The 18,057-nt window shown below is 38.0% G+C and overlaps 1 protein-coding gene across 1 annotated transcript in view; it reads right to left on the bottom strand.

Moving 5' to 3' along the window:
• LOC142436276 (thyrotropin-releasing hormone-degrading ectoenzyme-like) overlaps positions 1 to 18,057 on the bottom strand; it is a 333,189-nt gene that overhangs the window by 72,956 nt on the left and 242,176 nt on the right. Inside the window, exon 6 of the mRNA XM_075540034.1 lies at positions 16,548 to 16,613. Coding sequence (XP_075396149.1) covers positions 16,548 to 16,613 — 66 coding nt within the window. The remainder of the gene's footprint in view (positions 1 to 16,547; positions 16,614 to 18,057) is intronic.

The raw sequence follows: 18,057 nt of genomic DNA, 5'->3' as shown, positions 1-18,057 counted from the left end.
CCCACACGTAAATACTACACCACCAATAGTGATCGAGGTGATATTAGCTACAATAATCTTCTTAATAAGCTCAGGCTACTGAATAGGAAACTGAATTACGTAACCAACCAAAGGGTAGCATCACTAATAATTAAGGAATGTTTCACATAAAAAACTATAATGTCATTTGCCTCTCTTAACACTGAATTGCTTTATATTCCTTCACTTAATTCACATAACATTGGGATAGGTAATATAATCATTTAAGATATCAGGAAATTTGAAATCACAGACCCTGGTCCATATCCAAACCCCATACATATGTCTACAGCCCAATATCCACTAGATTCCCCAAAGATAATTAAGGGTCATATTCAAAGAAAGCTAAACTCACTCTCCTCCCCCAAACTGTCTCTTCTTGAGGGCTTTTCCCCAATGATGAATGTGAACCAAAGAGTCATCTTTCACGCCTTCCTGTCCTTCCCGTCACATTACTGCTCTGATATCCTGAATCTTCCTCTAAGGTGCCACGCTACACATTACAGCTTCTCACCTGGACACAGCGCCTGCCACTGCTTCTTCTCTCTTTCAACCCTACCACACACCACTGTGCTAGCCAGCCAATACGGTGTGCTCAGAAAACACTACACCTTGAGCTCCCTCATGGACTAGCCCCGCTGTACTTCCTCAAGCCTCTTAGCACTTGTTGCCCAGTCTCAGATTAGCTACTTTATTTGAAGATGCCTAATACAATATTTTCTCTATTTCCTAGTTCTCCACTCAAACTTTACCTTTCTCCTTTACTGTGCAAATTCACTTTAATAGTCAAGTCTCAATTTTAATGCATTTTCCCTGAGAATCTTTGCCCACTTCTGCCTCCTTTCTAATTCTGAGCCAAGTACCTTGTACCCTATCAGAAGACATATTACTCTGTGTTTCAATTGCCTGCTCATTAATTTAACTGCCCACATAATCTAAAAACTCCCTAAGTAAATCCCACCCAAACCATTGGCATCCAGCTGTTTCCACTGCATGGTCGTCCTGTAGGAGGGAGTCACACTTTCGGTAGCATTTCCTAGAATTTTGCTTCTTTTGTTTTACAGAGATCTGCCATGTTTGGTTAAAACTACTTTGCTTTTGGTTAGCACAGAACACTTCCCCACTGCAGGACTAGCGCCTCTCGCCATAAGGTCAAAAACAAAATGGTACTGGTATCCAATTGATTATGATGTATACCACAAAGTAGAATTGCCCCCTTTGGGTGTCTAAAGTTATAAATCTTTACAGGAGCAGAAATCATATAGAGCAGCTGGTACTTTTGAACTATTGACCTTGCACTTAGCAGTTCAATAAGTGATCTAATATACCACCAGGGCTCTATTGTGTAAGGTAAGGACCTGGTTGTTTTGGCTTATCACTGTTTAACCAAACTGTGTTCCCAATATAGTACGCAATAAATGCTCAATCTGCGTGTGTTTTCTGAGGTTCCTTAGTCAATATGCTTTTCTATTACTAATTTGCAATGAAGTAAAAGATTTATTACACTGATAAAAGCAAGAAAACCAAACCCAGTGCCACTGAGTTCATTCTGACTCATAGCAACTCTGTATAGGCTTTCCCAACCACATCTGGACAGGCATGCACAGGCTCATCTTTCTTCTGTGGCTGTTGGGTTTGAACAACTGACCTTGAGATTAGCAGCTCACACACCAACAGTGCTCCTTACTATTCACACCAGATTCGCTCAAATACTCAAACTCATTTTTCTCAGTGTTTATTTGTTATATATAATTTACATTAATACATATGCAGTTCCATATCAAAAGATTTTGAATGATTGAATATAATACCATTTTTGGTTTTCCACTTTTGGCTAACAAGTAGTACAGTTCATAACGTTTCATATATAAAAGCCAGTGGGACTAAGAAAGGTCAGAGGGAAAGTAAAATGTTGAGCTGAGGAAGTAAAGGCCTATTATCTTTCAAGGTTTACATGCAAATAGTTATGGAATGCTTACTCTCTTATTAATGAGTCTTTCCGTGTGTTAGGGCAGCAGATTAGCTGCATGAGTAGTCTATCCCTCAGGTTGCAGAGGGACCATTCAATAAAAACCAAAGATGCATGACGTACTTTAGATGTGTTTAGCTGAAAGTAAAACGAAAATTTACCCTATGATGACTTTTCTTTATTTTTTCCCCAGGATGACTTTCAAAGTGATAAAAACGTGTCCCGTCCTCTAAGAAAAGGAAGATTACAGTAGAGGTGCAGCCCCTCCCTCCGGAGCACTTCACTGAGCCCCCTTAGTGGAATCTTTCCTCCAGTTTGGGCTCTTAGCAGCTGAGGCCCAAGCACAAGATTCAGATATCACAGTCGGCAGAGACAGAATTGTTCCTTCCATCAGATGTTAAAGACTCAAGAGACCTTTGCTTCAGATCCTGCAGCCAATACCTCAAATTTCTCCTTTATCAGAATTTTATGATGTCATGAATTATACATATTAGGATTATTTAGTATATAATTTAACCAACCTAGCTAAAACATGCTTCTGATGCACTAAGCAGTACCATTTGGATCTTGCAAAAGGCAGAATCCAGTCCTTAGCAGGATATGGCTGCCTAGAGTAGGTGAAGGTGAGACGTTGAACAAAGTCAGAATTCAGTTCATAAGTAAAAGGGAAGACTCGCTCATGAGCACACCACAAACAATGCTTTCTACAGTGAGACCAGGCCCCATGTTGCACGCAGTGACTCTGCTATGAGGATGTCATCTACTTGCACGACTAGTTTGAGAAATGATAAATAAATTCAGGCATTGATTTTTTTTTTCCTGACTGTATGGCAGGAAGGTTGAAACAGGTTTAATACATTATTTCTTTCTATCACGATAAAATGTGCCTTGAACAATTGATACCAAAATATGTCAGTGTTTGGCTTTCCGACATTTAAACAGCACTTTTCGATGGGGGCAATAATTCAATACGGACTTTTATAAGAGAGCAAGGAGAGGGACACAATACTACAGGCACACTTGCCACTCTCTCTGGTAAGAGAGGATGGGCGTGCCCCCTGTCCTCAGACAACCCCATGCTCCCTTCGAGGTCTGTGGATGCCCGTGGGTAGAGCAAAGAAGGGAAGGAAGATCATTGAAATGTATGTCCTGTCTTGGTGACAGGAGCTGGGTGGGGGCCATGTCAGCAACTGGATCTGAGAGTTCTGTAGCTCGACTCTGGCTGCCTCTCTGTATTTCACAGAACCCTTTAGTTACTACTCTATTTCCAAAGCCCAGCTATTTAGACTTTCTTTTGACCCAATGCGCTACCTTTGAACCCTGCACTAAATTTGTTCTGGATAATACAGCTGGAATTTGCTTCTGTGGCTTGCAACTCCAAACCCTAAGTGATAGAATACTAAAAGGTGTCGTAAGCTGAACAAACAAAACAAAGATATGGCTAAATTTCCCTAATAACCCACCAGCTTTTGTGTGTGTTATAAAATGGACTCACTGTCAACGAGTGGATGACTCCTCACAGTAACCCAGTAGCACGGGGGACCTGCCCCTGTGAGTCTCTGAGACTGTAACTCTGTGAGTCACAGCCAACACAGAACCCCTCCACCACCAGGGCTCCGCATAATAAGTATCGGGGAAAGTTTTCAAAAGAGGCAGACCAGAAGGTTAAAGTCCACACACACAAACCTGTACACACACAGAAACTGAAAGGGATGCAGCCTGTGCAGAAGCTCTTAGACGGAGGTGCACATAAAGCGACAGCGACGACAGTGCATAATTATAATAAGCTACTTTCTTGTCTTTACAAAAGCTTCCACAGCCGGGGTCCATAAGCAGAGGAAGGACCACGAGCTCCGGACTCCAATCTGTGCCAGTGTGTGCACTGTGAGAGTGTGGTAACCTGAAGGGGTCCATGAACACCACCACCACAGATTACAAACTGCCAGGTCACAGCAATGTCACCGAGAGTGGGATAAAATATATTGGAATGCTGGCCTGTGCCAGCATTCAGAGGATGTCTCTACAATCCCTGACCTTGAACGAAAGCAGCAAGGAGACTCACACAGTGACAGATGACAAAGTAAAATACCACAAAGCTGGAGTATAGACCAGATGCTATTTTAGGTAATATGAGAAGACTAGTTAGAGATTATGAGATTATGTAAAATGAGCATCAAAGCAGTGACAAAGCATAAAACAAAATAAAAGCAGTAAAGTTCACATTTTCATTATCAGAGAGAAGAACAGAGGAGGAAACAGAGGCACAGGTATTAATTGTACCTATTTACCATTCAACTGTGGTCAAGCTTCCCAGAAGAACATTTGATCTCTTGGAACCCTTACTCACTTGTCAAGATCTGGAGGTTTCCAGCCACCATAAAACAGCAAGGTGCCATTTAAGAACAAAGCTATTTAAATATGCAGAACAATCGCTGAAAAGTACTTTATTGTTGATATGTCATTCTGATTCTGTGGGTTTTTTTAAATGTGTGTTTATGCCAAAAGTTATCTCCCTAAGTAGTTTGATTGGCTATAGGAGGATCCAGATATTTCTCCAGGAGCAAAATGCAATTTTGCACGTTTAAAAATTTCATCATTCTACTTAATGAGTTTTTTAAAACTCATACTTTCATGATAAGCTACTCAGTATGGCAGACGATTTTCACTCAAAATAAACTGTAAGTCCATGAAGATTTTTAGTTGTCTATTCATTTGATTTTTAATTAAAGACAGCGAAACATTCTTATACCAGGTTTGTTTTTATATGTATTTTATGTATTAATTATAGATCACACTCCAACATGCAGGCACACCAGCAGAAAGGCAGTTATTTCTATTTTGGGATGTGTACTGTGTTCCAGAACAACCTGACAGGGTCCTACACCTGTAAGTGAAATAGTGTGAAAGTAATAGTCTGTTGGGGTGCTCTGGAGTACTAAAATAGCCCTACTTCTCACTTTCACTGTGAGAGTGAAATATTACTCAGACATAAAATGTATCTATTGGTAAAACTGAAGTTTGGGAACTGCCTTTGCTGAATGCCCTGGTAAAGGACTTAGACCACTACAAGCTTACCAAACAGACATATTTGGTCTTGGCTGGCAAAATGCACTATTTCCTAGGAAACAAGAGGGCACTGACGTTAAGTCACGTCTATGACCATCACCGCCCCCACCCTACTCTTGCTCAGCACCCAGTGCAGGAGACCACAGGAAACGAAAATGCATTTTAATTGAGAAATATTGGATGTGCACAGCAAGGAAATCCTTGGTAAGATAAATATATATGGTGGCACAAATATAACAATTGTGAGTTTATCTCAGGACTAAGCAGTGTGGTGTTTGTTTGTTTGTCAGTTTCACAAAGACTCACTACGAGTCAAATTCAACTCAATGACAACACACTCAGAAGAACTGGGTAAGGAATTTGGCCCTTACCAGTCATCTGATAATATTAATGTATACCTTACAAGCATGTGCTCAGAAAACAGTATAAATCTTTAGAAAAATATACATGATGCAAAAAAGATCAGGATACATTAGAAACTTTATGAGCAAGCTCAAAAAAATACTATCTGGTTTGAACCTCTCTCTGTTCAACTTTACTTCCAAGAGAAGTCAAAATGTTCCAGAGGGCCAATGAAAGGAAATTATATGAATTAACCTAAAGGAGAAATATGCTTGGATAAAAAAAAATCACATCAATGTCAATGAGGGGAAGGGCAGAGTTGAGACCCAAAGCCCGTCTGTAGACAATTGGACTTCCCCTCACAGAAGGGTCACGAGGAAGAGATGAGCCAGTCAGTGTGCACATACTTTTTCTCTAGTTCTTTAATGCTTCCTCCGTGACCCCCACTCCCCACTATTATGACCCCAATTCTACCTTACAAATCTGGCTAGACCAGAGCATGTACACTGGTACAGATAGGAGCTTGCAACACAGGGAAATCAGGACAGCTAACCCCCTCAGGACCAATAATGAGAGTAGTGATACCAGGAAGGCAAGGGGAAGGTGGGGGAGAAAGGGGGAACCGATCACAATGGTCAACATATAACCCTCTCCCAGGGGGACAGACAACAAACAGAAAAGCAGGTGAAAGGAGATTGGTGTAAGACCTGAAAAAAAATGACAAATTATCAAAGGTTCATGAGGTAGGGCGCGTGGGAGAGGGAGGGAGGAAAATGAGCTGTTACCAAGGGCTCAAGTAGAAAGATAATGTTTTGAAAATGATGAAGGTAACTTATGTACTAATGTGCTTGACACAATGGATGCATGTGTGGATTGTGATAAGAGTTGTAAGAGCCCCCAGTAAAACTATTAAAATAACAACAAATTAAACACAAAAAGCACGGAGGAAAAAGTTGAAGTCGAAACTTTATACCTGAAAAAAACTAATTCCCCTCTGAGTTTAAGAGATTTCCTGAAGTTGTAAGGCTTAGCACATGTAGTTATGCAGCCATTTACTGAGATGCCAGGTTTGCTAGCAGCTAGCCCAGAAAATGGGCATACGACATTCATTCTCGCCATACCTCTATGTACAGACACTGACCTCAAGAGGAGAGGTTTGGAAAGACGTACAGGTAACACTTAAAAATACGCACTATCTCCACTTCTCTCCAATACCTACACATTCCATGACATCAGGACCTACGACTGCCTAGCAATGTAATCGAGACCAGAAGGTTCTGCCCCACATGTTCTAGATTGGTAAGGTTTCCTTGAACATTTTTACATTTATGGGCTTAAGGACACTTCTATAAGGACATTAAATTTCTTATATTCTCAGAGGCAATTTCTTTTCTTCAGTGCTAAAATCATACACACTATACTAGTTTATTATTTGTGTTCGTATTGTTAATGTGTGTGAGATACTTTCTATCTTCTTTTTCCTTAGATTTCATAGTTCATCTTAATCAATTCTTGGCAAATAGCCACCTCAACTTTTCAGTTCTGTTCTTCAATTATACTAGCTTGGCAAAAAAACAATTCCAGATGAATTCAAGTATTTTTCTTCTCTAAACCCGCACTCGTGCAGCTGAACGTCACTGGAGAAAATCCTGTAATTAAGCAGATTCAGTCTATGATACGTTCATAATCACCCAGCTCAAAGAGGCAATCAGTAGTTAGTAGGTGTGCCTCTTTATTCTCAGACCTACATGCTCACATTTCACCTCTCATCCTCAGCTTTCCACTACAGACCCTTGCTCAAACAACACTGAAAAAAAGCACAATTAGAAAGGAGCTCCCTCATCTCCCCACTACCAGATTTTCAAGTTTATTGAAAGCATCTTTCTACTATAAAAATTAGTCCCTTCACCACCGCAAGGACCGAGATGCCAGTTTTCTCTTCTTGAGCACTATCAAATTCCTTTTCTTGTTAGTACAACGGGCTCCCATATTGAAGTAGTCAATAAAACAAAAGCTTTCTGTGAGTCCTTATATCCTTTATAGCAAATTACTTCACTTTTCTAATATCCTTCTTTTGCAATTTTTAAAAAGTATGCGCTTATACCCATTCCACTCAACCTAATAAAATTGCAGTCTTCCAAAAGAATACGTTTCCATTTTTCCCCTACTCCACATGTATCTTACATTTAACCTTGCTGCTCGCTTTCTTGTTGTTGAAACGTGTTTCTCTCCAGGCACTGGCGACACTGCACACTTGGTACTCTGCCTGCCTTGGCAGCTGCTCCATTTGGATCTGAGGTGGCCCTCCCTCTTCTCGGAACCCCCAACCGGTACAGTCCTTCCCGGTTGGTCCCAGGCCCTCAACAGGAAACCGCAGAGGCGTCCTTGACTCTGTTCTCTCCCTCTGCTCCCACACCTCACTCTTCGTCCAATGTACGCCAAGTCCCCGCTAATTGTACCTTCAAAATACATTTTGAATATGTCCCTGCCTCTGCATACCTAATTATGCCATATCCAACCTTTCATCCTCTTTTACCAGATACTTAAATTCCCTTCTAATCTTATTAGCCAGTTACCGTAATGGTAGGCTGATTCTTTCAAGGCCACTGCAATATTTGCAGAAAGATAGAGAACATCCCAGTTTAAAACCCTTTAAGAACACCCCACTATACTTAGGATAAAATCCAATTTTCTCCGCAAAGTCTATTTGGATACCCCATGACGGGCTCCTACCCGTACCTCTCCGACCTTGTCTTTTGTCCTTCCAACTTTTCTCAAGCACCTTAGCTTGCTTCCTTTGACATGCTCAATTTTTCTTACCTTTTGCACAAGCTCTTTCCTCTTCCTGATGATCTCCCCTCAGCCCTTTTATATCCCTCAGAACTTTGTGTATCATCCATTTTCTGAAGAAAGATCTTCTAAATACCCGATAAAGTTACCTCCTCTCACTCCCTCGTAGCATTTAACACAGTTAGCACCATATATTTGTCTTTGAATCCTTTATCATATTTTATGATTCATGGAAATGTATACTATACCTGCTCTATACAGCATGCACTAAATACTCACTACTTACCGTAAGTACATAACAAGAATGTATAGAATAAATGATATTTAATGGGTCATAAATATGGGCTGTAGAAATAACTAAGTATAGCTTTTAGTATAGGAAGAAAAACTATAATTTTGTTCTGTTAGCACAAAGTATTAACAGTAAATTTTTATATTTAAATGGTTAGTGTTCTTAAATGTTTTTAAAAATCACAGGTGGAGGCCTTGAGCCAACAAACAGATGGTGGCTATTGGAGATTGCTTACAAATGGAATCATATTGAGGAAAGCAAGTGATGCCACCATTTTTTGTCTTTAAAATATTTATTATGATTTACATGAAAGTTTCCAGAGCAAATTCATTTCTAATCCAGCAATGCATGCATGGGGAGTTCCCTGGCCCGGGGTTACAATTCTCACAAGGTGTCAGCACTTCACACATTCCTGCCTTGGTTTTCCTGTTTTCATTAGCCATGGTTTGCCCCCTTTCTGTTAGTTTACTGGAAACAATTCTGCTTGATTTTGCTTTTAGATAAATACTATCTGTTCAGGTGTATATACTTGATTTTTCTGAGGGGCATGTTAGTTTCACCCATGTGTTATTGTTCACACACCAGCTGAAAGGTGGTCTCAGGCTTGGCTTCAGGTCTGAGTTAAAAGAATGTCTGAAGGCCATAGCTTGCAGGACCCACACTCTCTTTGTTCAGCCAAGGTGAAGTTGTGTCTTTCTCAAGACAGACTTAGAAGGTAGAGGAGAGCTAAAGCACGATTGCCATTGACCGAAAAGAGGTCTTTCAACACATTCGATCTTACTGTACGTTTTCAAACACGTGACCAGGAGCAGTATTTACAGATTTCTTTTAAGTCACCAACTTACAAAATGTCATCATTCATATGATTTTAGATATTTGATATCCCAGGGGAGAAGGATATTTTCAATATAAATGTTAATGTTCAGTATCTGTAGTGCATATGCATTTGTACAAAGTTTTGAAAAGGAGAGTAAAAGCTGCAATTTTAAGTGTATAAAACACAAGGCTAAAATCTTCATAAAAGTATAAATAAAATGAATGTGTTGTTTCTATTAGGTGCCATCAAATCAGTGCCAACCAATAGCGACCCGATTCACATACAATGAAACACTGCCCTGTCCTGGACCGTGCTCACCATTTCGCCTTGGTTTGTACCCAATGTTGCAGCCACTGAGTCAGTGCATCTCCTTGAGGACCTTCCTCTTTCCACCGGCCCTCTACTTTACCAAACATGATGTCAGTTTGTTTGTAAAAAGTATGTAAGGATCTAGGATGAACGCTTGAAGTCCTCATCTCTAAGGAGTACTTTGGGCGTACTTCTTGCAAAACAGACTTCTTAGTCCTTTTGGGAGCCTGTGGAACTTTCAAAAATGTTCTCACCATAATTCAGATGCATCAATTATTTTTTGGTCTTACTTAAGCAATGTCCAAATTTTAAAAAGGAGAGAAAAGGGTGCATCTTTAATAGTAAAGGCTTTTTGGTTGATTACAAATAATTGTATCCTTACACAGAAACGCATTGCTACTGTATGGATTCCAATACCTAGCGACCGTCGGTGGGCACTGACGCCCTGTCCCGGTCAGTCTCATGGCTGCACTCCCTACAGGGGCAGACGGCCTTTCTTTCTCCTGAGAAGAAACTATGAGGTTTGAACTTTGGACTCTTCAGTTAGCACCGAAATGCTTAAGGCATGGCTCCATCCATACAGCTGCAGAGGTCACAGGAAAGCTTGCAGTTCAGAAGCACATGGTAAGGATTCCGTGGGTAAGCCTTCCAATAAACAAATTCAGTGACAAAAAGTAATCCCTTTTTATTTAGAGATATAAATAGCCATGGCTATTTAAGTTTTAAAAGTATTTGTTACACATGAAACTATTTTCACATCAAGCAATCTTTCAATAAAAATCAAATGTTTTTCTCTTTTACATGTTCATTAATCTTGCCTTTGTAATTTAACTTGTTAATAAATGCTAATTTGGTAAAGTCCAAATGGCTAGAACCAGTTGTGATGAATCGGTTTTGTAAGACTATCATAAGTATCATCACAAACAATGATTACCAAGCGGTAACTCTTTTCCCTATCACATATATAAAACTGTGCCGTATTTTAAATGAAACAGAGAGACATTTGAGCAGAAACTGTCCATGGCCATTCATTTTAGATTAAGTGTGACTGAGTCACCATCTGGACGGAAACACAAACCATCTCCACAGAAAGGACCTTAACTTTGACACACTGTGTCTGTTCTTCTATTACTATCTGAGTTTTCATTTTCGTGAAAACCCACATGCAGGGAGCAGTCTTTCACAACTGTAAGCCTGCAGGTCTCAAACAAAAGTCCTGCATACACATGCTAACAGACAGCAGCATCTCCCTGGAACACAAGTTACTGAGCATGCTTTGCTGCTAATACTCCCTGTAGCATCGTGCCTGTCATTACTTCAGGCCATCAGAATTTTATGAGCACAAACCAATAATAATGATATTTCCTTTTTGCTTTTTATCCACACCTCATTGCCTTACATTGATTTGCATAAGCAATTTTCACCTTGATAATTGGACCCAAACACTGTGTTGTAGGTTACCTTATGGAAAAGAGCAGTTAAATACTAATCAAGAGAAATCTTTCTCTATTCAACCATATTTTAGATGATATTAAATTACTCTCTCTGGTTCAGCAGGAAGGTGACCCACTTTCTGACATAGATTTTAGGGCTTGGGTTTATATCAAGCTTAACAATGATCTTTCTTCACAATTTTAATTCCCTCATGTGGACTCATAACAACATGAAGAATGGTACAACCAGGCCCAAATCATTAAAACATTATTGTTTTGTTTGAAAGGAAAAAGCAATAGTATTACATACTAATTATTTTTGTAATAGCTACTGGGCCAATCAATGTTATCTAAGGATCCTATAATTATAGCTTTACTATTTTATTACTGGGCGAAAAACAAGAGAAAATGTAATTAGGGAGATTAAAACAAATATAAATGAAGTTAAAAGGACTCGTGTAATTTTAAAAGTCCAAAGAATCAGCACCTGAATTGGTTACTTTAAAAGTAATCCTGCGAGTTCTTCTAGAACTAGGATCTGAACTAAACGGACTCAAATTAGGAAGAAAGAATGGCACAAAGGCAGTAGATCCCAGTTCGTTTGTCCTGCTTTGTTGATCATCCCCCATCCCACCCCCACGTTAACCTCATACACTGCTTCCTCTGCGTAACGATGAAGGCGTGTGCATGGAAACCGCACAGACTCTGGCAAATTAGAGATGTAACTATTACCAAAGGATGTTGTTTGATAATATTTGTAATGGATTTGAAGGTTTGAGTTGCAAGAGACATTGCAGAGGGACATGTCCAATCACCAAGAATTTATAGAGAGACGAAAGAGGAGCACACTTACATTACATTTATATTTCCAGTTACCCCGGGGAAAGAAAGGAAAACAGCACTGAGCACGGAAACTTGTCCACGCGCGGAAAGGGTAGTACTGAGGTTACGGCACGAGTTTGGGGTGTTGTGATCGGTAGAGAACGAATACAGACCTCCCAAAGTGATGCTTCGAGTTTCTCTTCACAGACTGGTCTAGGAAGCTGTTTGATATATGCATAACACAGTCAAAAATGAGGCCTCAAAGGTAGCATTATATGATGCATAACTTGTTCCCGACGTGCAAGGAGACTTTCTAGTTATTGCTAATTCTTTACTGCGTTTTCACTAACTCTATTTAAGTCTCCATTGGGAACACAGCCTGCAGTAATTTTTTTTAACAACAATTCTCACTGGACAGACACATACAGTGAGGAAGACATACAGGTTGGGACGCCATACTGGCTCTCTTTCCAGATGGGCTTTTTGTCCCGTGCATATTTGATTTTAAATTAAATGTAATTTAGAAAAACTGCTGCTTAATTTCTTCTCCATATATTTATCATATCCTAGTAGGAGGGGGGGTGAAGGGAGTAGACTGAAGAGCCAACAGTTTCGATCACGTAAACCAGAAGTATAAAATATTAAGTTAATTAAAAACAGAAAACTTTTATAATAGTCAATTCCCCTGTCTTTTTCGTCAGCGCTTATTTTAGAAGTGTCATAATTAGATAGTTGGAAATTTCAGACATATCATACCAGTACTGATTCACCCTGACACCACCAAGCCAGTCCAGTCCCTCCCCAGAGGGGCCTGGAGATTACAAACCCGGTGGAAATGGGAACATGTTTCTGCAGTAAGTAATACAATGATTAGGGAAGGAACAAAAATAATGGAGCTATCACTAAAGTAACAAAAGAAAATAAAAAAGCTCTGTATCGTAATACAAAAAGCTACATATATAGTACAAATAATAATAAAATCACTAAAGTAAAACAACAACAAAATGGATCGATTACGTTTGTTCAATTGTCTGTCGTCAGCTCACCTGTCCCCTTGCTACCTTCTATACCCTGTTGAGCACTGTGCAGGCTGGAGGCCTGGGTGCCACATTTCTCAGAATCCCTTGCTAATTGGCTCCAAGGCAAATGTCTGTCAGGTGAGAAGCAGGCACAAGCTATCGGGAAGGCACTAAGAAAGAAACACTTCCCTTAGTCAAGTGCAGAAGAAGGTACTGCTGGTGGCTTCCAGGTGTACGGCTGGCAACTAAGCAAATGAGTGTTATTTTATAGTGTTTCCTGAATGTTTTGATTTTATGAAGTCTTCCCCATTTTTACTCTTTTATCCCTCCCAACTATTTTATAAAACCCATATTCTCTATGCTAAATCCCTTGGTGCTTGAAATATTAGAATGATATTGCAATGCTTTGCTACTGCATTATATACCAGCTATGGTTTCCTGAAGCAAACCTTCAAAGATGGGTACTTAAGAAGGTGTCCTGTCAGGTTAAAAAGGAATATCATTGAGATAGAATATCCAGTAAAATTCACCAAGCACTGTTTAGTTTTTCGAAAACATAATTTAAGACAGATAAAGTCTTAACTATGAAAATGTAAATTATCCATAGCAAATCATGAAATGATTTTAGGTAACTAAAATCAAACAAATATATATGTCAAATATTGACAAAAAGAAATAAGTCACTATCAAAACTCTCCATAACAATAAATGCTGGTCTGATGGACTAAAATTAAGGTATTATATGCCCTAGAAGTCAAATGGAGTTAATATTCAGAATCTAAATCAAGCTTCAAGAAGAGCAGTGGCATATTTTTGCCCATCTATTCACATTTCTCCACATCAAGTTATGAACACTAGTTTCACATGAAAGTCAAGTTGTCTAACTAGCAAATCAAATTAAATAAAATTTGGATTCAGAGATGATGAAACATGGAAAGGCTCTTAGAGATTATCTAGTTCAACTTTTGAATTGTAAACTTTGGAACCAGAGGATAAGGGAGATTTAGTGTTTTGCAGAAATCCCACCAATATTTTTTAAATAAATAAGACTATCATTTTTGCTCTGTATTCATTTCACTGTGTCATGCTTTCTGAAATATGTTTGCTATTATTTTGGGAAATGCAATCTTAAGAACAATATAGAGAGTGCACATTTGGAAAAATATAAGCAACCTACTTTAAATATATGTATGTTGTTTATAAGTGGTATATTAACTCAACAACAAAAGGATTCAATGTTTCTTCTCTCAAAATTTTACTGTCAAATATTACACGAAACTTCCAGAAAAGAAAAATTTAGGTATATAGAAAATTAACAGAAAATATCATTGTAATGTTTTTCATGTGTGGACCATGAAGACAAAGCTGCAAATACAAAAAATAAAACAACAGAGAATAAATAGAAGAGATAGACAGATAGACCGGCAGGCAGACAGATGGCAGAACAAGCTTGAGCATGCTCAAGTGAGACCAGAAGAGTAGGGAGGTGGAACGAAAAAAAAAAAAGGAAAAAACATACAATTTTAAATTTTATATTGCCTATAACTGTTAACATAATCTAGTGTCTATTTGTAAATGAAAAAATTCTATTTGTCAACAGAAAATAGTCATAGTTATTATGAAAAGAATTCATCGTTTGTCCAGCCGAGGTAAACCCTGACAGCCAGGCTTAGCTGTCTCAACAACATGCAAACCAATACTCCCCTGAGCCCCTTTGGAAAGGAAGCATATTAATATCAACTCTGACCCGTCAGCATCATGACATGAAGTGTCTGTTCAGGAGGTCATCTTCAAAATGTATCCCATACATCTTCATGCTCAGGAGATGATAATTTATCACCCCGACATAGAGATCTACTGTACACTAATCCAAACTGCTGGTGATACACTAAATCAGATTGAGTGATGAGTATAAATAAAGCTGAAAGTGAAGTACTGAAGGATACAGATCTATCTGACCAATGAGATGTCACAATGCAAATAAAATGCAATGTGGACAAACATAGAGCCCCTTACTTGAAAATTAAAGCCAAATCAAGTTTCAGAGGATAAGTAACACATTAAAACAAGTTTTATATCCAAGTTTAATGTAATGAGAATCAGATGAATAGTTTTTTCAGATATACTTGATCTGAAGTCTATTAAATATACTTCAATATAAAAGGATATATTTAAAATGTACACATTTTGCATACTAAGGAAAATATGACAAAATAAAGCAAAAAAGGTTGCAAAATAATAATCCTTTCCAAATAAAATAACTATGATTATTCAATCTGCTGAGCAAATCTATACAGACAGATGAGAAAAAGAACAAAAACTGTACTCAGAAAATGATTTCACATCAACTAGCTACCAAGAAATCAAATTCAATTTGTATTGCTCTTATACAAGTTTAGATTTTTTCAAGAACTGTCATGCTACAACATCAATGGGGAAAACAAAGAAATGGCGGTAGAGAAGGACATTCCTCTGATATTCTTGGAGGGCGCTCCTCGAGAGGAGGGAGAAATCCAACTATGTGATCAGAACAGACCCTTTCTCCCCAACAAAATAGGTTCCATGGATTCAGCTATTCTGAAGGTTTCCCTAATGGAAGGAGCTGAGTAAAGTAACTTCCAACCACTGCTGGAACAAATCTGTGAAAATATTTTCTAAGGGAAATTATTCTTCAGGAAATTTATAGTTTTGCTTTGTTGTGCTACGTATAACTAGCCTTGTCAAAACATAGTTAACTCTTGCTTTGTATTTTACCTTTAAAAATTGTGGGGGGTAAACATAGAATTATACTACTAAAATATGACCTGATCTCAGATGTAGTTTATTAAAATTTTAAAATGAAAGCTTACTAAGAACAGATAAGATTGATAGCTCTCTCTGTCTTAGCATAATTGTATTTCAGGTGAACATCAATTTACTTTAAAGGACACTTCTAAGTAGCAGGATGCATCATAAATAATTCATCAATCACAGCTGCTAGGAACATGATTTGCTCTAGCAGATTTCAATGGAGTAAAAGTTTTATTTTTCTGTATTTGTATTTACTTTAAAAGCCATTAAGAAGCCTCTTTTTCTAAGAAATTTACTCCTAAATCTCATACTTCCTACTGCAAATACATTTTGATAAAATTGTTTATTTTCCTTTAATTTGTACAGCACTGTATTTTCTAATTAAAAAGAAAAATTTAAATGATCATCAGATAAATAACAATCTCTATCTATCTATATATATATATATATATATCAACAGCGGAGCAACAGAAACACAAAATACACGTAGCTGAAAATACTATTAAGATTTTTCTTCACAATATAATTTTCCTAAGGTTATTATCACTTCTTACCTTACATAAACTTATCAGTGGAGAAAAAAGAGAGAAGTAGGCATTCTAAATATTTTATATCAATTATTTGGGCTCTTACAATTTTAATTTAAAATGAAAATTAAACATATTCTCAATCACACAATACTTCAAGCTTATTCTGGTGCTATTGAGAACATGGTATTTATAAGTTTCATTTCTCATATTGAAAGATGATGCTAACCTTATACATCTTAAACTTTTCCATACCATTTAGTAATCTTATATCAGTAATTTCTTAAACTGTAAAACATCTGCATAGCATAAAATAAGAAAAATTTTAAGAGAAAACAAAGCAATTTACTTACTTGCAAACCCCTTTGAAACACTGAATGGCCCATAAAATTAGCCAGCATTCGAATTAAAGCAGCACCCTGTAGAAAACATATTTAAAAAATAAAAGAATTTGAACCTAGTGATATGATTCCAAAATTTTCTGACACCAATAAAACACAGTGTATTCTTGTAATTTATTTTAAAATATGCCTTAAACAAAAGCAAGAACACGTATACCACTTGGAAGAACTTTATTTGTTTTGTAGATCTGAAAGTTTTATGGATGCAATACTGATCGTTGCAGAATAGAAAATTCTTGGAAAGAATATCTCAGAACAATAATAAGCTATAATTTGGGTGAAATAAAAATCATACTGAGCCATCTACAAAGTAAATAAAAATTAGTTCCACTATAAGTTTATAAACTAATAAGGAAGATATGACATTAATAAGCATAATAAAGTATAAATGTAGAGTGACATAGCTACTGAATGCACCCCTGGCTCCATGCGGAATAGAATTGTTGTGGGACTGGAGACTTTGGAATACTGGCTAACAGTTCAAACTCTGCACCAGACTGCTGGCCTCAAACAGTGTGTCTGCCAATTACTGTCCAGGTATCCCTGGGACAACGATCTCAGTGCTCCTCTCATCTCACATTCCTTGAGTGCATATTTCATATGGCTGCTCCCAAGATTAAATTAATTAACAAATGCAAATTGTTTGAACAGAATCTTAAAAATACTAAGCACCATGTGTTAGGAACCCCGATAACTCCATGGTTAAGAGTTCAGCTAGTGATCAAAAGGTCAGTAGTTCAAACCTACTGGCTGCTCCATAGAGCACAGCCCTGCGCTCTGCTCACATCAGTATTGCCCATGGCTGTCAATTCAAACCAATTCAGAGCAACTCTGCAGGCTGGGGCAGAGCTGCCGCACAGGGTTTCCAATGTTAAGAATTTCACGGAAGTAGATTGATGCCTCTTTGCTGCATTAAGCAGCTGGTGAGTTCACACTGCTGATTTTTCAGTTAACATTCAAGCAGCCTAAGAAACCCAATGGGACAAGTCTGCGTTGTTCTCAGAGTCGCTATGAGTAAGAATCCACTGCATGACACGTATAAACAACGTATATGGGTGTTAGTTATTAATATTATATCACCTCACTACATAAGTTTTGTGCTAGATCTTTGAGAAGCAATGTTTACTCAAATACAGATAAAACAATGTAAGTATAACTAATGTGGTTAATATGAATACTTAGCAAGTCAGGGAAAATACTACGGGCGTCTGCCTACTCACATTAAGTATCATTACTATAACAGAACAAAATCTGGACAAAAAGGTAGGCACGTAGTCAACGTGATGTTCCAAGTAATGATGGATGGCTAAAGCCAGATGAACAGAAACCAACAACAGAAACAATAGTAGAAAGGGAAAATAGTAAATTAGCTACAGCATTCAAATTGCTTTGAGCTAACAATCTTTGTAAATCAAAGAAATACTTGTCCACCAATGTCCACTGCAGTGTTATCCACAATAAC

The sequence above is a fragment of the Tenrec ecaudatus genome, unplaced genomic scaffold, assembly GCF_050624435.1.
Source record: "Tenrec ecaudatus isolate mTenEca1 unplaced genomic scaffold, mTenEca1.hap1 Scaffold_191, whole genome shotgun sequence".
Taxonomy (NCBI): Eukaryota; Metazoa; Chordata; class Mammalia; order Afrosoricida; family Tenrecidae; genus Tenrec; species Tenrec ecaudatus.
This window is presented reverse-complemented; position numbering and strand designations above follow the sequence as displayed.